Source organism: Manis pentadactyla, chromosome 5, assembly GCF_030020395.1.
Source record: "Manis pentadactyla isolate mManPen7 chromosome 5, mManPen7.hap1, whole genome shotgun sequence".
NCBI lineage: Eukaryota > Metazoa > Chordata > Mammalia > Pholidota > Manidae > Manis > Manis pentadactyla.
Window position 1 is genome coordinate 171,015,033 of NC_080023.1, and position 20,974 is coordinate 171,036,006.

Consider the following 20,974-nt stretch of genomic DNA (forward strand, 5'->3'; position numbering starts at 1 on the left):
TGAATGTCTGCCTGACAAAACTCAAATGTTGAAATCCTAATGCCCGGTGTGCTGTGCTCGGAGGCGGCGCCTTTGGGAGGTGATTAGGTCATGAGGTGGAGCCTCATGAATGGGAAAGGTACATCCTCTAAAGGACATTCAAGCGCATCCTGGCCCCTTCCTCATGTGTGGACGAGGTAAGAATGAGCACCAGGAAGAGAGCTCTCACCTGTCCACACCGGGACCCTGATTTCTATTTGCAGCCTACAGAATTGTGAGAAATTTCTGTTGTGTGTAAGCCCGCCAGTTGTGGCGTCCTGTTACAGCAGCCCAAATAGAGCAAGACAACTTTGAGCCACTCTCCCGTCCCACCATTCGCTTCCTCCCTGCGAGACGAGTCACCCCTTGTCCCCTGACCCTACTCTCATTAGCTCTACGCCATCCCCAGAGAGCCCAACTCCACTACTCACTTCGGTTCCTCTCTCAGAACCATGTCGGTTGCCTTCCTGCACTTGCCTCCGTGTGTAATGATTTTGCACTTTTATGTTCTCTCTCCCCCTCTACTGTCTGTTTCTGCAGTGCCTTTAAATTTTTCTGTTATTTGTGAGCTCTTAAATGAAGGAATGTCGGTGATGGACAATCTACTATGTGCCAGACCCTGTGGAAAGATTTAACCCTGAAAACACTCCTTCATTTGTAGTTATGTACTGGGCACGTATGAGCTGGACACTGTGAAGCCCTGGTGCAAAGGGCTTGCAGCGTGGAGCTGGGACCCCGACAGAGCAGGTGCCACCCACCTGGGCAAAGGGCTTTGGTGGAACCCGAGGGGGCAACAAGGTCCAGCTACCCCCATTTAACCAGAGAAAGTTGGGACTTTGAGGAAGCAGACTTGTCTAGAGCAGAACTCAAACTGGTCCCTGGGCCCCCAGGATCCCTTAGATCTTCTCGGGGAATCCAACCAGAGCTTCCCTTTTCTAACTACCTACCTGTGTGAGACCAGATTTTCTTCATAAATATCAGCTTAACAGCATATTGCATATGAGAATCTAACCTTCCATTAAGACAGACTTTAAAAAAGATTGAAGAAATGTAAAACTATGCCCTGCTCTGGGTTTTTTTTTTTTGTCTTGGAAAATAATTATTTTTTATTTAAAATATTATTTTTATTAGTATGGAATGGGTTTTTTATGATCTTAAATATGAGTACATTTCTTAAACCCTCATTTTAATTCCTAACATGGTACGTATGACGAGCATCACCCACGTCAGCAGAATTCTCGGGGGTCCTCAAAGATTAAGACTGTAAAGTGGCCCTGAAGGGGGGAGGGAAATTGGGCGGCACGGGAGCCCGAGTACACGGGAACTGCTGGGTAAGATTGTTGAATAGACGAATAGGAGTAGTTCCTGCTTTAGACCGTCTGCACTGTCAGAGCGCCCACACCCACAGGCCGCCGCCGGGGCCATTCCTTCTCAGCTCTTTGCTGGGTGGGTGTCTCACAGGGTTTGCGGGGCTGATGGGAAGGATTTCCCGTCGCGGCCCCGCGCGCCCCCTGCTGGCCTCCGCGGGCCCTCCGTCGCACACCCGCGGTTTCCGTCGGCCCACAGGGAGTTGCCTGTCCCTTTAATTGGCGCGTACCAAGTCCTTCCGGGGCCGCATTTCCTCCCTGGGCCCCAGACGCCGGGAACCGCGGGTCGGAGGTCCCGGAGGGGGGATGCGGGAGCAGCGCGGCGTCCTGCAGGGGCTCTGGGCCGGCAGGGCGTGAGGGGGGCGCGGGGCGGAGGCGCGCCTCTGCGGCCCTCCCCGCCCCGGGCCGTCGTCCAGTCCCAAGATGGCGGCCACCATGAAGAAGGTGGTGAGCGGGGCGCGGGGGGCGCGGGCCGAGGGCGGCGGCGCCGGCGGGTGGGCGCGGGCAGCCGGGGGCGAGCCGCCCTGAGGCCCGGTGTGCGGTCCGGGCCGAGGCTCCCAGCCCCGGGGGCGGCCCCGGGCGCGACCTGCGCGCTCCCGGCGCGGCCCGGCGGAGGCGCGGGCGGGGACCCCCGGGCCGGGCGCGGCTTGCCCCGGCCTAGCCTTCGGGGCGTGGGAAGCCGCGGGCCCCGCGGATCGCGGGCGGCCGCTGTGCTGGGCGTTTAACCTGGGGCGTCACACGGAGCCCGCACGAGCCCCCAGGGGTGGGTGATGCCCGTGCGGTCTTTGCAGGTAAGCCGAGGCCCCGCGACAGCAGCCCCCTGCTCAAGGTCACGCCGCTGCGAGGAGCCGAGCGGAGCCTGCAGCCCCGGACTGCCTGGCCCGCGGGCCGCCCGGGCCCGCACCCGACGCCCCTGCGCCACCAGGCGAAAACCGTGTACAGTGAGGCTAGAGGCTGGGCCAGGGCCCGGAAGGGCTCCATTCGTCATCTCAGGTCCCCCCAGCCATTTAGCAGGGACGCTTGTTTCCTCCCATTTTACGGATGGAGAAACTTAGAGCTGTCAGTGGCCTCGAAGTGACTCAGCTCATAAACAGCAGAGCTAGAGTTAAAGCTCAGGGTTGTTTTTTGTCTGTTTCCAAAGCCCACCTTTTTTCCTCTGAAGCCAAGCTGAATTCCTGTTTAGAGTTCGTAATCCAGTTTACCCAGATGCTTAAAGATGTCTAGATAGAAGAAAAATAAAATGGGGAAGGAGCAAGGAAACAATAATGTCCGATGATTACTTCAGGTTTACTGTGTACTAGGGACAGTTCTAAGCGCATTGCATACATTATTGATTTTTAATCGCATGCTCCTGTTAGGGATGTGCTGTCTGTACCCTTATTTTACAGATGAGGAAACCGAAGCACAGAGGCAAAGCTAGGATTTGCGTGCAGGTTTTCTGACCCTAGAGCCTGTGCTTTGAACTTCCAGGGTGTGTGAGAGGGTGCCCTGGCAGAAGGGATTTGCTTTTCATTCCTCTGCAAAGCCCACAGGAAGATGTGCTTCCTCTGCTCTCCTTCTGCAGTGCCACATAGTCTGAGCCACCTGCCTCTGGTGTAGATGTTTGTCCAAGACTGAGACAGGACTAGAACCAGGAATGCTCAGGCAAACCAGAATGAGTCGCTCACTCTCCTGGTCTGTCATCCACACATTCTTACAGAGTGACAGAGGTTTCACGGCTGTGCTGATTCAGACAAGTATGAGTCTTTGTGAGATGGAGCCCACTTCCATTTTGTATTTAAATCGGGCCTCCTGTGAGCTGTGGCCTTTAATTCCATAGAAAATACTAGTTGTGGTTTGCCCCCTGCTTAACAAGTGTGGAAATGTGAAGTACAGAGATGATGTCAGTGTGGAGGAAATGGCAGAAGAATGATTTGAACCCTGGACTTTGACTTTTGATTGCCAACATATTTGCATTCATTCAACAAACTTGTTGAGCATGTACTATGGGACAATCTCAGTTTTTGGTGATGGAAATAACAGTGTGAGCAATAATCAAGTTTTTATCCCTTTATCTTCATAGCATTGTAGCACTTATGCTTGGGGAGCAGGGGAAGAGGCAGGTATTGTTCAATAGTTCCACAGGAAACTAAAATTTCCAACTCTGATCAGAACTATGCAAGAAATTCCAACTATTGTGGAATGAGGGCTGGATAAGGTCTGGTCTGTGATCAGATCAGGCTTTCCAAAGAAGGGTTTGATCTCTAAGATAACACAAGGAGGGGAAGAGAAAGTTGGAAAGGGAGGAGGCAGTCTGGAGGGAGTATCTTCTGCAGGAATCCTGAGTGCATTTAATGAAGATGGCCAGAATGGCAGAGAATCAAGGGAGAAGTGGCTGAACCATGTGATGAAAGATCATGTAGAGATGTAGGTGGTGACCAAAGCATAAAGGCTTTTTCTTTTGGAGTGATGCACATGTTTATTTCAGTGATTATGTTGGTGATTGTTGCGTGGATACATGCATGTAAGGGATAAGACTGGCACGACAGATGCCACATCCTCCTATAGATGTTTCCAGGACTGTGATCACTTTCTGATAGGTTAACTGCATGGACTCTTCCCCTCTGCCCACTCTAGGAGAAAACATACGGGCATGCCAGTAAGCGAGAGTGAAATATCATAAGGCCAGCCCTTTGTGTTGAATAGAAAGTGTTTGCAATTTGGAGTACTTCACATTTGTAACACATCTTACCTCCCAACGGGTCATGATTTCCCGAGGGAGGATGTTTAATGAGATTTAATCCTCTTCTCTCCAATGTTCTGCTTCCTAAGTCCTGGTTCTTGGCGATGAGGGGCTGTTAACCTGAATACAGATGTCCCCTCCCCAGAGAACCATCTCTGACTTTCCTGTTCCCGGCTGGAACACTTGTTTTTTCCCCACAATCGTGTATTGGAGGCAACGAAAAAGCCAGTAGATGAGTACAGAGCAACCAGCAAAGCTCTTTTAATGAGTGAAAAGAGAAAAGGTCCTGCTAATCAGGAGGGGCTCCTAGGGAGGCTGCTCACAGGGCTGTGGTGTCTGGGGTTTATATTGCCTCCTGAGAGGGGGCAGTTCCCCCCACCAATAGAGAACTGAAGTGATGACATCACACTCACTCCTGACTGGCTGGAGGTACAATGCTGCTTTTGCATAGGGCAAAACCAGCCAGAGCAGCTGAGGTCTTCCTAACCGAGTGGCCGAGTTGTATTGGGCTTTTAGAAACTTTAAGTGTCCTGAACTTTATCTGCCTGCGTCCTGCTATCACCTGCCCCATTCCTGTTAAACCCAGCGCCCAACACTTTACAGCCCCTAAATTGTCTGCTGCCCTCATCACCTGTATCATCACAGTGAGCATGATTCACCTTCTTCTTTGCCCACCTCCTTCCCTGGAACGTAAGCTTGCCAGGATTCGTGAGGGCAGGACTGTGGCTATCCTTTCACAGTGGCTGGCACCTAGGAAACACTAAATAATTGTTAAATGAATGACTGAATGCATGAAAGGTGAACAAAAACACAAAGCATAGTTTTGTATCATAGAGACACTCAGTAGATGTCTTTAAAAAACAAAAATAAGAGCAGGCTGAAATTGGCCAAAATTTCCTTCTAGAAAGTTTTTGGAACAGTGAGGGGCCCATCCATGAGTCCAGAGCCAGCCAATAATACCCAGGCTCAGTGTGGGACAAGGTTGAGTGTAGTTTAGTTTCTTGCCATAATTCCATAAAATAACTGATTCTCAAGAAAGGGGTACAGTTAGGGTCCAGAGAATCTTAATTTTCATCTTGGGTCTTGAGAAGTTATGTTTCTCTTGGACAATGAGGATTTTCTTCTAGGTCTGGGGCTGTTTTTTAATGATTTTTGGTAAACATTACTCAAGAAATACAACACGGGTATCATTTATTGGAAGGTGACTCCATCCCCCAATCTCTAGTGAGGTGCTTATTTTATCACCCCTGCAAGGTAGGAACTAGCCTCCTAATTTTATAGATAACAAACCTGATATGTCTTCAAAGAATTGAATAATTTTTGCCCAAGTTCCTGCTTGCTTCTATTTGAATCCATTCTTACTATTTCTGCTACTCTGCTGCCTCAAATACTATAAAATAATTCCCTCTTTGAGTTCGTACGGCTTTATGAGTGGTAGTGACACGTGGCTTCTCTTAAAGCAGGAGTTCCTAAGCTTTGAGGGTAGGGGTCCCTTTGAGAATCTGTTGAAAGCTGTCAAGACCCTTCCAGAAGAATGCACATACAGAAGATTTACCCCCCTCCCTGCTAATGTGAAACTTCAAGCAATGTAGGAGTGTTCTAGAACAGTGAGATTAAAACAAGCCTCTGCTGGCAGTAATGGAAGGTGCTGACTTATCACTTCTTGTAAATAGCACTCCACTGGGTGGCCTGTAGTGTGACCACTGACTTTACACATCGATATTAGTTTAGCACTTGACCCCAGTAAGAAACCCACTTTTAGGCAGTGAACTCCAGGGGCCAGCATGTGCTGGGGGCTGCTGTTTCCTGAAGCTACAACAGGAAGTGCTGGCTTTGGAAACAGAAAATAGGCCATCAGATTCTCTCTACAACTTTTCTGAAACTGTGTATGTAAGTTTGATAAGCATGATTTAGATTCAAATTCAGAAAACAGTTGTGTGTCAGGCAAGCCCTGTGCTGGGTGCTCTTACTGGAATTACCCTGTTGAAGCCTCATGGCGTGAAATGCCTCTATAAATACATATTCAGGTTTCAGGAGCTCAATGTTTAAACTGCAGGCAAGCGTGGACCCTTCAGATTCTCTGCTCCCTATTTGCTTGGGGAATTGATAGTTCTCATGTAGGCAGAGTGCCTGAAATGTCAAGACACTGCATATGGACTTTCAGTGTCTGTTGTGTAGATAAGTGTTTTCTACCTTCCATATTCATGACGATAATTCCCAAGGTTGAATATTCAAAGCTACGTGTATCATAATGTAAAGGGTCTTTTCAGGATGTCCTCTGGGTCTCTGAGGATGGGCCTGACGCATGTGCAGCTGTTCATTGTAGGACGAGCGCCTGGGGCAGGAGAGGGCTACATTCTAGGAGTCGGCCTGATACCCTGACTGCTGGGCTCTATGTTACTTAGAAGGCAGGTTGCCTTTCAACCTCTGTAGAGGTGAAAGTGCACATAGCTTATGTCCTTGGTCATGTGATACCACGGGAAAGATGGGGTGTGTTATTGTGAACCATTACCGTTACCAGCAAAAGAGTAAAAAGTGGGCCTGAGTGAGGCTGTGTATGCATGTATCTCTTTCCTTCTTTGTATCATAATCAAGTGTCTTGTTCCTATTTTATGAATGAGGGGAAACTAAGGAGGGTCTGTTACTTACACACACACACACGTATATGGCCTCCCTTTGAGAACTGATGAACGCCAAGGATTTCCTGCTCCCTGTTCGAGATGTGTGTGTTTAAGTACATACACACACACACACACAGACACACACACACAACACACACACACGCAGACACACACACATACCACACACAGACACACACACAACACACACACACACACACACACACTCTCTCTCTCTCTCTCTCTCTCTCTCTCTCTCTCTCTCTCTCTCTCTATTTCACCTTTAGGAGCTCATGGACCTGCCTGCGTGTGGCTTGGGGCAAATTACTTTACTTTTCTGTGCCATACTTTCCTCAATCTGTAAAATAGTGCTACTAATGATGCCACTTACGAAGACCGATTGGTGGATTAGCAGAGATGATAAAGTGCTTGGGAAGTTCTTGGCACATAGTAAGAGGTCAGCAAATGTTACCTACTATTTTTATGATTTCATAGGTAACTTTATGTCATCTAGGCACTCTAAATTTTACTTACAAATTTAATCACACTAAATATTTGTAAACATTCCATTTTCATCATAGTAAATGACATCTTACTCGTAATTAAAACATGTAAACAGGTTCTACATTAAAATAAACACAGATTTTACTATATGGAATATAGCCACTGAAATGCATAGTGACTCTCTAGCCAGGATATCAGTTGGATTAAAAATTACAGAAACTCAGATTTCTGATTCCTTCAATAAGCTTACACAAGTTTTAACTCTTGAGGGAATACTAGTATGAGGCATTTACAAAAATCATTTACATCCCTTTTTGTTCCCTGGGTTATCTTGATGAAAGAATGTTCTAACTTGAGAAATTTTGTGCTAGGCTAAAAGTTGGCCAATTTGATGTAGGACTTGCTCTTTTATTTTATTTTTTATTTTTTAAGTGAATGTTTTAATTGAAGTATAGTTGATATACAATATTATATTGATTTCAAGTATATGACACAGTGATTCAACAGTTGCACACATTATTAAATCTTCACCCCAGCTAGAGCAGTTACTATCTAGGACTTATTCTTAATTGTTTACATTTGAAATGTTTTTGTAGTTTAGGCATTATTCCAGAGTGTCAAGTTATAGGTTTATGAACAAACCTTGAGCTCCTGGCGTAAAAAATTAGTAAGGCCTGTGTTGGTTATATTCTATATTTCTTGTGATTCTTGACTATATAAGGGCATATTGTTTTTTTTTTTATTTCCATTATTTCAGTTCTCTAAAAAGCAAACCTGTAACTTCTCCACTAAAATTAATTCTACAAAAAATTTAAATGTTTTTCTAGGCTGCAGAAGATGTTAATGTTACTTTTGAAGATCAACAAAAGATAAACAAATTTGCACGGAATACAAGCAGAATCACAGAGCTAAAGGAAGAAATAGATGTAAAAAAGGTATTGAAAATAATGTATATTATGTAAAAAAATTAAAAATTTTTTTATGGTACAGCTTTTTAAAAAAATTTTGGTATCATTATATAAAATCACATGAGCAACATTGTGGTTACTAGATTCCCCCCATTATCAAGTCCCCACCACATACCCCGTTACAGTCACTGTCCGAGCCACTACTTGTTTTCTCTGTGCTATACTGCCTTCCCGTGCACCCCTCCATGTTATGTGTGCTAATTGTAATGCCCCTTATTCCCCTTCTCCCTCCCTTCCCACCCACCCTCCCCAGTTCCTTTCCTTTGGTAACTGTTAGGCCATTCTTGGGTTCCGCGAGTCTGCTGCTCTTTTGTTCCTTCAGTTTTTGCTTTGTTCTTATGCTCCACAGATGAGTGAAATCATTTGGTACTTGTCTTTCTCTGCCTGGCTTATTTCACTGAGCATAATACCCTCTAGTTGCAAATGGTAGGATTTGTTTTCTTCTTATGGCTGAGTAATATTCCATTGTGTATATGTACCACCTCTTCTTTATCCATTCATCTACTGATGGTCACTTAGGTTGCTTCCATTTCTTGGCTATTGTAAATAGTGCTGCGAGAAACATAGGGGTGCATCTGTCTTTTTGAAACTGGAATCCTACATTCTTAGGGTAAATTCCTAAGAGTGGAATTCCTGGGTCAAATGGTATTTCTATTTTTAGTTTTTTGAGGAACCTCCATACTGCTTTCCACAATGGTTGAACTAGTTTACATTCCCACCAGCAGTGTAGGAGGGTTCCCCTTTCTCTGCATCCTCGCCAGCGTTTGTTGTTCCTATTCATTTCTATGTTGGCCATCCTTATTGGTGTGAAGTGGTATCTCATTGTGGTTTTAATTTTCATTTCCCTGATGATTAGCGATGTGGAGCATCTTATCATGTGCCTGTTGGCCATCTGAATTTCTTCTTTGGAGAACTGTCTGTTCATATCCTCCGCCCATTTTTTAATAGGGTTATTTGCTTTTTGAGTGTTGAGGCGTGTGAGTTCTTTATATATTTTGGATGTTAACCCCTTGCTGGATATGTCATTTACAAATATATTCTCCCGTACTGTAGGATATGGTACAGCTTTTTAAAACTGAATTCAGTAGGTGATTATGTCTGTCTGGGCTCTTTGTTGCAGATGACGTAATCCACTCTAAGAAAAAGGCATTGTTTAATAAGAGATGTGAGCTAATTGACAGATTGTTGAGGGCTGTGGCTCTAGTCTGAGGTTCCAGGAGCGGGCCTGGAACCATGTCTCAGAGAACTTGCCTTTACTGACCCCAGAGCCAGCTGCCCCCTCCATGGTGAGGAAGCTGCCCCTCGGACCTAGAAACACTGCTCGCCCGTGTAAATCAAGCCCTGTGCCCAGCTTCTCCTCATGCAACTCTCCGGAGTTGACCTCTGGTTCAAATGCGTTTAATTGGTGGAATTTAAGTTACTTGCTTTCATCGTATCATCAAGCAAGGCCGAGAAATGTAGGTCTGTTTTTTTGTCTGAATTCAAGTGAGAAACTGTTCAAGGAGGAAGCATTTTGAGTGGCCACAGATACCTACTGTCCATCCCAGGGCACTTGCTGCAATCTGGGAATATCTAGTGGATGATGTGCTAGTTAGCTCTTAATGCTTCCTTATGAAATATCATCTAAAAATGTAAGAAAGTCTTATTTTAGCATGATAATACCTTTGTGAAAGGGTCCCTAGAGAGTTGGGTTCCCCAAATTAAAATTAGCTTTTAGCCCCCATCAGGGAATTTTGAATACATTTTTCACTGCTGTTTATACTTTGATGTTTATAGAAACAACTCCAAAATTTAGAAGATGCTTGTGAGGACCTCATGCTTGCAGAAGACGACTGCTTAATGATACCTTATCAAATTGGTGATGTTTTTATTAGCCATTCTCAAGAAGAAACGCAAGAAATGTTAGAAGAAGCTAAGGTATGTTTCAGGCATCCCCTGGTAATGAAGCCTGGCTTTTAAGTTAGGTTTTTGATACCATTATGAAGAACTTTTGATTGTAGGTGTAGGAAAATGATGGATGCTGCTCATAGTTCCCCGGTCCTTACCGTGTCCCCAGGCATGCTCCGAAAACACTGCGGGCGTGATTTTATTTAATCCTGACAAGAACTTGAGGAGGTAGGGACTGTTAACCCCAATTTAGAATTAAAGAATGGAGACACAGAGAAGCTATAGGACTTGCTCAAAGTTGCACCGAGTGAGTGGTCTTCTGAGTCCAGAACCCGTGCTATGAGCTGAAAGTATTTATAAAGTACAAAATATTATAATGTAGAAAAAAAAAAATCACCCATAATCTCACCACCCAGAGATAATTACCCATAATGAACATTTCTGTGTGGTTCTTTTATGTTCTCTCCTCCTCTCTCTCCATGTATTTTGCTTCACATTTTGGTCAGTTAACATACTAGGAGTACTTCTCATTCCATTTAATGTTCATTTATGCAGCAGATTTTCACTGGGAGCCTGTCTGGGCCAGGCACACATGCTTTAAAAACGTAACTGATAACCATTTAATGTGATGTTGGTGGACAGTGATTCAGTTCTCTGTCCTGATGTCAACTTTAATTGCCTCCATTATTAACCTGTAGTAATACTATAGTGAGCATTCTTGTACCTGTATCTTTGTTCACACTTAGGAAATTCTTTTGAGGAAATAATCAGACAAGTGTAATTACAGTCAGAGTATGGATTCATTGACAACATTTGAATAATTTGAGAAGTCACATGTATTAGTTTCCAATTCACACGTCCTATATGTGAGAGGCATAGTCACATTGTATATGAGAAGCTGACAGCACTTAAACATTTTTTAATCCTTTTAAAATATGCTTAGTTAATGTGAATTTTTTTAATAGTAGTCTCCCTTCAAATATCATAGAAAGCAAAATTTTCTGTGAATTAAATCCACATTTAATAAACCTTGGGAAGAACTAACACTTGTACTTCTGCATCTTTCTATGCAAAAACATGGTCTGTCTTTCCTTACATTTAAATCTTTTGTAGTGAAATGTTCTTTATTTTTTTAGCCTTTTTCTTGTTTGGACGTATCTCAAGATAGTTTATGGTTTTTGTCACTGTTATGAACACATCCCCCTGCCCAAAACTGAACCTTTATTTTATTATTCATTCATTTGTTCATTCATTCATTCATTCATTCTGTAAGTATTTACTGAGAGCTTACTCTGTAGGAGGTTCTACTCCTACAGAAGTAGTGAACGAGGGACAAGAAAACATGTCTTGCCTCTGTCTGCAAGAGTATATAGTAGATGGAAAGAGAAAAATTAAGCACGTAAAACGAATGCGCAGAAAGTGGTTGGGGGCAGAGACAGCTTTTAAGAACACAGAGTGGGGAATCCACTGGTCTAGACATAGGGGTCAGGGAGGGGCTTCCTGGGGCAGTGCTGAGACAGCTGAAAAGTAAGTGGCCGTAAGCCACAAAGGGGCAGAGGGAATGCTCCCGATGGAAGAAACAGCATGTGTAAGTGGTCATAACACCATGGTATAAAGTAGAACTGACAGGAGTTTAATTTGCTGGAGGTTTGGGAGCATCTGAAATTATGGCCAGATCTTGAAGAACTCTGTCAAATAAGTTGAATAAATTGACTTTGTGTTAGCAGGGCTCAGCATACTTGCTGTGAAGGGCCAGACAGTAAATGCATTAGGCCTTATGCGCCACCTGGTCTCCATCCTGATCACCGTGGGAGTGAGATGTGTAGGTGAGGCTGCAAAGACGGCTAGGCTGGGTCTGGCCTGTGGGGTATAGTTTGCTCACCCCCATCATTGGGCAAAGAGGAGCCATCCAGTGGTTTTAAGAACAGAGCAAGATGATAGGACTCATCATTTTAAAATAATTTAAAATAAAATTATAATTTTCCTTATTTACTTAGGTTTTCTGGGTGTAGAAGGTTCATTTCCTATTAGCTGTGCACCTATTTCTATTTCTTGTCTTACAACAATGGTTCTCAAACTGAACATGCATCAAAATCACCCACAGGGCTTACTAACACCTCAGATCACCAGGCCCAATCCTGGGAGTTTCTCATTCAGGAGGGCCCAGTGGCTGTATTTTTCACAAGCTTCCAGGTGATCTGGGGGCCATACTTTGAGAACCCTTGGCCAGATTTCTGAAAGAATAACATCATCAATACTAGGCATTATTCTTTTGTTCCTAGTATCAGTGAGTACCCCATTTGTGTGACTGCATATTTTCTTTATCATGTTTAGGAAAAACCTTTTTGTGATCCTAACCAGGAAGAAACTTCTGACATTTCATGCACTTCATGTGAGCAAAGATGCTTCCTCTTCACAAACAGGCCACTCATTACTGTTTTCTTTCCAAGTCTAGCTCTGGGGGCCTTGTAGTTAGTGAAAATTTCTGCCAGATTTTGACTCTAAGTTGTTATTCTTAATTTTTGGTGGTAGTGTGAATTTTTCTTTTATTTTGGTATCATTAATCTACAATTACAGAAAGAACATTATTTTTACTAGGTTCCCCCCTTCACCAAGTCCCCCCCACATACCCCTTCACAGTCACTTCCATCTGCGTAGTAAGATGCTGTAAAATCACTACTTGTCTTCTCTGTGTTGCACAGCCCTCCCCGTGCCCCCCCACACACTATACATGCTAATCGTAATGCCCCCTTTCTTTTTCCCCACCCTTATCCCTCCCTTCCCACCCATCCTCCCCAGTCCCTTTCCCTTTGGTAACTATTAGTCCATTCTTGGGTTCTGTGATTCTGCTGCTGTTTTTTTTGTTCCTTCAGTTTTCCTTTGTTCTTATACTCCACATATGAGTGAAATCATTTGGTACGTGTCCTTCTCCGCTTGGCTTATTTCACTGAGCATAATGCCCTCTAGCTCCATCCATGTTGTTGCGAATGGTAGGATCTGTTTTTTTTCTTATGGCTGCGTAATATTCCATTGTGTATATGTACCACCTCTTCTTTATCCATTCATCTACTGATGGACATTTAGGTTGCTTCCATATCTTGGCTATTGTAAACAGTGCAGCGATAAACATAGGGGTGCATCTGTCTTTTTCAAACTGGAGTGCTGCATTCTTAGGGTAAATTCCTAGAAGTGGAATTCCTGGGTCAAATGGTATTTCTATTTTGAGCATTCTGAGGAACCTCCATACTGCTTTCCACAATGGTTGAACTAGTTAACATTCCCACCAGCAGTGTAGGAGGGTTCCCCTTTCTCCACAACCTCGCCAACATTTGTTGTTATTTGTCTTTTCGATGATGGCAATCCTTACTGGTGTGAGGTAATATCTCATTGTGGTTTTAATTTGCATTTCTCTGATGATTAGTGATGTGGAGCATCTTTTCATGTGCCTGTTGGCCATCTGAATTTCTTCTTTGGGGAAGTGTCTGTTCAGATCCTCTGCCCATTTTTTAATTGTATTACTTGCTTTCTGTTTGTTGAGGTACATGACCTCTTTATATATTTTGGATGTCAACCCCTTATCGGATAGGTCATTTATGAGTATATTCTTCCATACTGTAGGATACCTTTTTGTTCTGTTGATGGTGTCCTTTGCTGTACAGAAGCTTTTTAGCTTGATATAGTCCCGCTTGTTCATTTTTGCCTTTGTTTCCCTTGCCCGGGGAGATATGTCCATGAAGAAGTCACTCATGTTTATGAAGTTAAGAAGTCCATGAGATTTTTGCCTATGTTTTTTTCTAAGAGTTTTATGGTTTCATGACTTACATTCAGGTCTTTGATCCATTTGGAGTTTACTTTTCTGTATGGGGTTAGACAGTGATCCAGTTTCATTCTCCTACATGTAGCTGTCCAGTTTTGCCAGCACCATCTGTTGAAGAGACTGTCATTTCCCCATTGTATGTCCATGGCTCCTTTATCAAATATTAATTGGCCATATATGTTTGGGTTAATGTCTGGAGTCTCTATTCTGTTCCACTGGTCTGTGGCTCTGTTCTTGTGCCAGTACCAAATTGTCTTGATTACTGTGTCTTTGTAGTAGAGCTTGAAGTTGGGGAGCGAGATCCCCTCACTTTATTCTTCCTTCTCAGGATTGCGTTGGCTATTCGGGGTCTTTGATGGTTCCATATGAATTTTTGAACTATTTGTTCCAGTTCATTGAAGAATGCTATTGGTAATTTGATAGGGATTGCTTCAAATCTATATATTGCTTTGGGCAGGATGGCCATTTTGACGATATTAATTCTTCCTAGCCAGGAGCATGGGATGAGTTTCCATTTGTTAGTGTCCTCTTTAATTTCTCTTAAGAGTGTCTTGTAGTTTTCAGGGTATAGGTCTTTCACTTCCTTGGTTAGGTTTATTCCAAGGTATTTTATTCTTTTTGAAGCCATTGTGAATGGAATTGTTTTCCTGATTTCTCTCTCTATTAGTTCATTGTTGTAGGAAAGCTACAGATTTCTGTGTGTTAATTTTGTATCCTGCAACTTTGCTGAATTCTGATATCAGTTCTAGTAGTTTTGGAGTGAAGTCTTTAGGGTTTTTTATGTACAATATCATGTCATCTGCAAATAGTGACAGTTTAACTTCTTCTTTACCAGTCTGGATTCCTTGTATTTCTTTGTTTTGTCTGATTGCCATGGCTAGGACCTCCAGTACTATGTTGAATAACCTTGGGGAGAGTGGGCATCCCTGTCTTGTTCATGATCTCAGAGGAAAAGGTTTCAGCCTCTCGCTGTTCAGTGTGATGTTGGCTGTGGGTTTATCATATATGGCCTTTATTATGTTGAGGTACTTGCCCTCTATGCCCATTTTGTTGAGAGTTTTTATCATGAATGGATGTTGAATTTTGTCGAATGCTTTTTCAGCATCTATGGAGATGATCATGTGGTTTTTGTCCTTTTTGTTGATGTGGTGGATGATGTTGATGGATTTTCGAATGTTGTACCATCCTTGCATCCCTGGGATGAATCCCACTTGGTCATGGTGTATGATCCTCTTGATGTATTTTTGAATTCGGTTTGCTAATATTCTGTTGAGTATTTTTGCATCTACGTTCATCAGGGATATTGGTCTGTAGTCTTTTTTGGTGGAGTCTTTGCCTGGTTTTGGTATTAGGGTGATGTTGGCTTCATAGAATGAGTTTGGGAGTATTCCCTCCTCTTCTGTTTTTTGGAAAACTTTAAGGAGAATGGGTGTTATGTCTTCTCTGTATGTCTGATAAAATTCCGAGGTAAATCCATTTGGCCCAGGGGTTTTGTTCTTGGGAAGTTTTTTGATTACCGCTTCAATTTCGTTGCTGATAATTGGTCTGTTTAGATTTTCTGTTTCTTTCTGGGTCAGTCTTGGAAGGTTGTATTTTCTAGGAAGTTGTCCATTTCTCCTAGGTTTTCCAGCTTGTTAGCATATAGGTTTTCATAATATTCTCTAATAATTCTTTGTATTTCTGTGGGGTCTGTCGTGATTTTTCCTTTCTCGTTTCTGATTCTGTTGATGTGTGTTGACTCTTTTTCTCTTAATACGTCTGGCTAGAGGCTTAATCTATTTTATTTTCTCAAAGAACCAGCTCTTGGTTTCATCGATTTTTTCTCTTGTTTCATTTGTCTCAATTTTATTTATTTCTTCTCTGATCTTTATTATGTCCCTCCATCTGCTGACCTTAGGCCTCATTTGTTCTTCTTTTTCCAATTTCGATAATTGTGACATTAGACCATTCATTTGGGATTGCTCTTCCTTCTTTAAATATGCCTGGATTGCTATATATTTTCCTCTTAAGACTGCTTTTGCTGCATCCCACAGTAGTTGGGGCTTAGTGTTGTTGTCATTTGTTTCCATATATTGCTGGATCTACATTTTAATTTGGTCAGTGATCCATTGATTATTTAGGAGCATGTTGTTAAGCCTCCATGTGTTTGTGAGCCTTTTTGCTTTCTTTGTACAATTTATTTCTAATTTTATACCTTTGTGGTCTGAAAAGTTGGTTGGTAGGATTTCAGTCTTTTGGAATTTACTGAGGCTCTTTTTGTGGCCTAGTATTATGTGGTCTATTCTGGAGAATGTTCCATGTGTACTTGAGAAGAATGTGTATCCTGTTGCTTTTGGATGTTGAGTTCTATAGGTGTCTATTAGGTCCATCTGTTCTTGCGTGTTGTTCAGTGCCTCTGTGTCCTTACTTATTTTCCGTCTGGTGGATCTGTCTTTTGTAGTGAATGGTGTGTTGAAGTCTCCTAAAATGAATGCATTGCATTCTTTTTCCTCCTTTAGTTCTGTTAGTATTTGTTTCACATATGCTGGTGCTCCTGTGTTGGGTGCATATATATTTATAATGGTTATATCCTCTTGTTGGACTGAGCCCTTTATCATTATGTAATGTCCTTCTTTATCTTTTGTTACTTTCTTTATTTTGAAGTCTATTTTGTCTGATACTAGTATTGCAACACCTGCTTTTTTCTCTCTGTTGTTTGCATGAAATATCTTTCTCCATTCCTTGACTTTTAATCTGTGCATGTCTTTGGGATTGAGGTTGAGTCTCTTGTAAGCAGCATATAGATGGGTCTTGCTTTTTTATCCATTCTATTACTCTATGTCTTTTGATTGGTGCATTCAGTCCATTTACATTTAGGGTGATTATTGAAAGATATGTACTTATTGCTATTGCAGGCTTTAGATTTGTGGTTACCAAAGGTTCAAGGTTAGCTTGTTTACTACCGTACTGTCTGACCTCACTCGCTTATTGAGCTATTATAAACACAGTCTGATGATTATTTCTTTCCCTTCTTTTTCCTCCTCGTCCATTCTTCATATGTTGGGTGTTTTGTTCTGTGCTCTTTCTAGGAGTGCTCCCATCTAGAGCAGTCCTTGTAAGATGCCCTGTAGAGGTGGTTTGTGGGAGGCAAATTCCCTCAACTTTTGCTTGTGTGGGAATTGTTTAATCCCTCCTTCATATTTAAATGATAATTGTGCTGGATACAGTATCCTTGGTTTGAGGCCCTTCTGTTTCATTGCATTAAATATATCATGCCATTCTCTTCTGGCCTGTAGGGTTTCTGTTGAGAAGTCTGATGATAGCCTGATGGGTTTTCCTTTGTAGTTGACCTTTTTTCTCTCTCTGGCTGCGTTTAATACTCTGTCCTTGTCCTTGATCTTTGCCATTTTAATTATTATGTGTCTTGGTGTTGTCCTCTTTGGATCCTGTCTCTCAGGAGTTCTGTGTGCCTCCGTAGTCTGAGCAACTATTTCCTCCTCCAGTTTGGGGAAGTTCTCAGCAATTATTTCTTCAAAGACACTTTCTATCCCTTTTTCTCTCTCTTCTTCCTCTGGTACCCCTATAATGTGGATATTGTTCCTTTTGGATTGGTCACACAGTTCTCTTAATATTGTTTCATTCCTGGAGATTCTTTTATCTCTCTCTGCATCAGCTTCTATGCGTTCCTGTTGTCTGGTTTCTATTCCATCGATGGCCTCTTGCATCTTATCCATTCTGCTCATAAATCCTTCCAGAGATTGTTTCACCTTTGTAATCTCCCCCCGGACATCTGTAATCTCCCTCCAGACTTCATCCCTTAGCTCTTGCATATTTCTCTGCAGCTCTGTCAGCATGTTTATGATTTTTATTTTGAATTCTGTTTCAGGGAGACCGGTTAGGTCTGCCTCTGCAGATCCTTTCTCAGGTGTAACTATCTTGGTCTGGACCAGATTTTTTTGCCTTTTCATGGTGATCGCAGAGGCTGTAGGCAGGTTGCGGGTGTGTCAGCTGGGAGAAGAAAGTCCTTTCCTGCTTGCTGGATGCCTTGCCCTTCTCCGCTGCCTGTGACGGCTACCTGCACTCCTGGAGCAGCCACCGGGTTAGTCCCCTAAGCTGCTGTGGGCGGGGTGTCCATCAGAGCAGCGCAGAGCCCTGCAGGGAGTGGCAGGCATGCCAGGTGCGCTCTTCTGTGCTAGCAGTGACCCTGCCGGGCAGCTGTGTAGCAGCAGCGGCCTTTGTGTCTGGCCCGGGCGACTGTGAGTTGGGCTGGGATTCCGGTCAGCTGCTGGGAGCGCGCCTGCTCCCTCTGGCTCCACTGCAGTTGCACGCGGAGCTCTGCTGTGCAGGCTTCTACCCAGCTCCTCTGGCTTCAATGCTGCTGGTGCGTTCGAGCCGTGCCTGGGCTGTTCGGTCGCACCGCTGCAAGCTAGCACAAGCCTCTCCTGCGGCACACGGAACTGGTCTCGGTCCCTTCTGTCACTGCCTTCCCCGGCACGTGCTCCCACTCTTCCGCTACTGGGCTGGTATGTCGGAGTCCGCGCCAGTTGGAGGAATGACTGGCAGGCTGCTTAGTGCCGTGAGGGGCTTCAGAGCTGCACTGCCTCATCGGGGTTTAGGGCGCCTAAGTTTCCCCGGTATTCCCAGCTGCCGGGACAACTTCGTCCAGCTATGGGGTCCCTGTCTCTTTAAGACTTGCAAAAAGCACTCGCTTTTCTTTTGTCTCAGGGGTGCCGGTTGCGGGGACCTGCCCACAGGTTTTGCTCTTCTGTTTCTCTAATATCCAGCACCCCGTGCACCTTGTGTCTGCGTTCCGGGTGCGGATTTCTAGAGCTGGTTGTTTAGCAGTCCTGGGCTTTCACTCCCTCCCCGTTCCGACTCCTTTCTTCCCGCCAGGTTTTGGGGTGGGGGAGCATTTGGGTCCCGCCTGGCCATGGCTTGTATCTTACCCCCTTCATGTGATGTTGGGTTCTCACAGATGTAGATGTATCCTGGCTGTTGTACTGCATCCACTGGTGTCTCTTTTAAGAATAGTTGTACTTATTGTATTTTCATAAATATATATGTTTTGGGGAGGAGATTTCCTCTGAACTACTCATGCCGCCATCTTCCCGTGATACCCCATCTCGGTAGTGTGAATTTTTATCATTTCCTGTACTTTCATAGTGATTTTTGTGGAAGTTGGAAACTGTCTCAGAAGCCAGTCCTGTGAAACTATTTATTTACCAGAAGTGTTTGTATATGGTTCTTTCTTTATCAGGATATCATAGTTTAGGAATTACTTTCTTTTATCCACTAGGTTTTTAAAATCAGAAAAAACTGTGAAAACAAGCTTGGTTTATTCTATGATATGCAAATATAGGCCATGAATTAAAAATACCCACATTTAAAATTTTGGTGTGGGTTTAGTTATCATTGCTATTTAGCTGCCTGTCCAAATTTAGAAAGTTTTGACCTAAAATTTTTCCAGAATATTACTTCATTCACAGATGCTCAAAAATCAACCCATTGAATATAATTAATTTAAATCTTTTTTTTTCCAGAAAAACTTGCAAGAAGAGATTGATGCCTTAGAATCCAGAGTGGAGTCAATTCAGCGGGTGTTAGCAGATTTGAAAGTTCAGTTATATGCAAAATTTGGGAGCAACATAAACCTTGAAGCTGATGAAAGTTAAACATTTTATAATACTTTTTAAATTTGTTTAATAAACTTGAATATTGTTTAAAATGATAATTTCCCTTCAAATGAAATGGAAAGCAAAACTTTCTTTTTTAAAATTCTCATTTATTTAATGGAAATTTGCCTATTTTCACATGTCTTGCTTATTTATTTTATATTTTTGAAAGAAGACAGTATTCATCTATGTATTTTGCATAATGACTATATCAGTTGTAGGGGCTTTATGTCATGTTATTAAAACCAGTTAAGCAATCTTTCATGTTTATCTATTATCCTTTAGAATGTTTATCACAATTTTTATTTATAAGAAAATTTAACCGTTGGTGTCATGTTTATGTATCTCTGTTTCAGTTACTATTTAGAGATCGTGAAAACACTACAAGATCCGATCCAGCATCTACTTGACTCATTTCACAGCTAAAACTTTGTCATATACTAAAAAGTATGTATTTTATTTACATATATATAGTGGACATTATATTTAAGCATATATTTCACATATCTCTTACATATGTATCACTGTCATAGATCTTGGTAAAATAACCAGATAATTCCAAGACATGCTGAGGCATGCTGAACTTCATACAAACATAGACAACAGAGGAATATTTTAGAAACCGAAACCTATCAATAGAAAGGAATGTTTAGTATCATCTTTAATTATAAGGTTCAGACCTTATTTTAGTCCTTTGTAATTAAGTGGGGTTTATTTGATAATGATGTTGAAGTGAAACTGGTATAAATTTAAAAACAAGGCTTTTTGCATGAAAAGTACACTTATACCCTACAGCCTCCCAAAAAGATACACATTTTGGGATTTGGAAGACCTAATTGTATTAACTTTCCAGCAGATGGCACTGATATGCCAAAATGCCAATGGAAGGCTCATAATACAAAAATGCAGGCATCTCGATTAAATACACATAATTTTAGAGGAAATACCATGTTTTAACCTTAAGGCTAAACATTGCATATGTATTTTTTGGTGTTAAGTGTTCAGAAACAATTCAGGCTTAAAGATAGAATATATCATTTTGAAATTCTTCATGAAGACAAATTTTGAAATCGCTGGAAAATTTTCCTAAGTAGTGATTCTCAAATTCTAGAAAACGAGTCTTGCAAGGATATTTTTTCTTGCCTGCATTTGGTTAGTGTTCAGTTCCAGGAGTGAGACTAAGGAGATCTACCAGGTTGTAGCAGGAGACAGATACCATCCTCAAAGTAGAGTAGTCTGAGAACCCATTAGCCAAGACCCCAAAGGAGGAAGGTTAGTAACCTCGAGGAGGGCTTTGTACCCTGGAGGCTGGAGAAGCCTCCCTGGGTTCCAGAGAAAGGCTGCCTTCTTTTGTAGGGGGACACAGCCAGCCTCCCACCTCCCGGCCGTGATAGAGCTGGGGGACTGGATTCCCTGCCTTCA

The 20,974-nt window shown here is 42.9% G+C and overlaps 1 protein-coding gene across 5 annotated transcripts; it reads left to right on the forward strand.

The window, feature by feature from the left end:
- The first annotated feature begins 1,287 nt into the window (after positions 1 to 1,287).
- PFDN4 (prefoldin subunit 4) lies at positions 1,288 to 19,811 on the forward strand. 5 transcript variants are annotated; one of them, XM_057503100.1, is made up of 4 exons: positions 1,318 to 1,829; positions 8,057 to 8,164; positions 9,974 to 10,114; positions 19,421 to 19,811. In XM_057503100.1, exons 1-4 carry the CDS (start codon positions 1,809 to 1,811, stop codon positions 19,550 to 19,552), a joined length of 402 nt encoding a protein of 133 aa, XP_057359083.1. In that variant the 5' UTR covers positions 1,318 to 1,808; the 3' UTR covers positions 19,553 to 19,811. The 5 variants fall into 5 exon arrangements, with proteins under 5 accessions (XP_036757820.1, XP_057359083.1, XP_036757818.1 ...); XM_036901923.2 differs by having other exon boundaries at positions 1,338 to 1,832; XM_036901924.2 differs by lacking the exon at positions 1,318 to 1,829 and adding an exon at positions 1,977 to 2,176.
- The last annotated feature ends 1,163 nt before the right edge of the window (positions 19,812 to 20,974 follow it).

Excerpts from the sequence above, each read along its gene's own strand:
- PFDN4 (XM_057503099.1), top strand. The coding sequence starts at position 9,481 with ATGGTGAGGAAGCTGCCCCTCGGACCTAGAAACACTGCTCGCCCGTGT. Across the intron at positions 9,655-9,973 it reads ATCAAGCAAGGCCGAGAAAT|AAACAACTCCAAAATTTAGA; the intron begins GTAGGTCTGTTT and ends TGATGTTTATAG. Across the intron at positions 10,115-19,420 it reads AAATGTTAGAAGAAGCTAAG|AAAAACTTGCAAGAAGAGAT; the intron begins GTATGTTTCAGG and ends TTTTTTTTCCAG.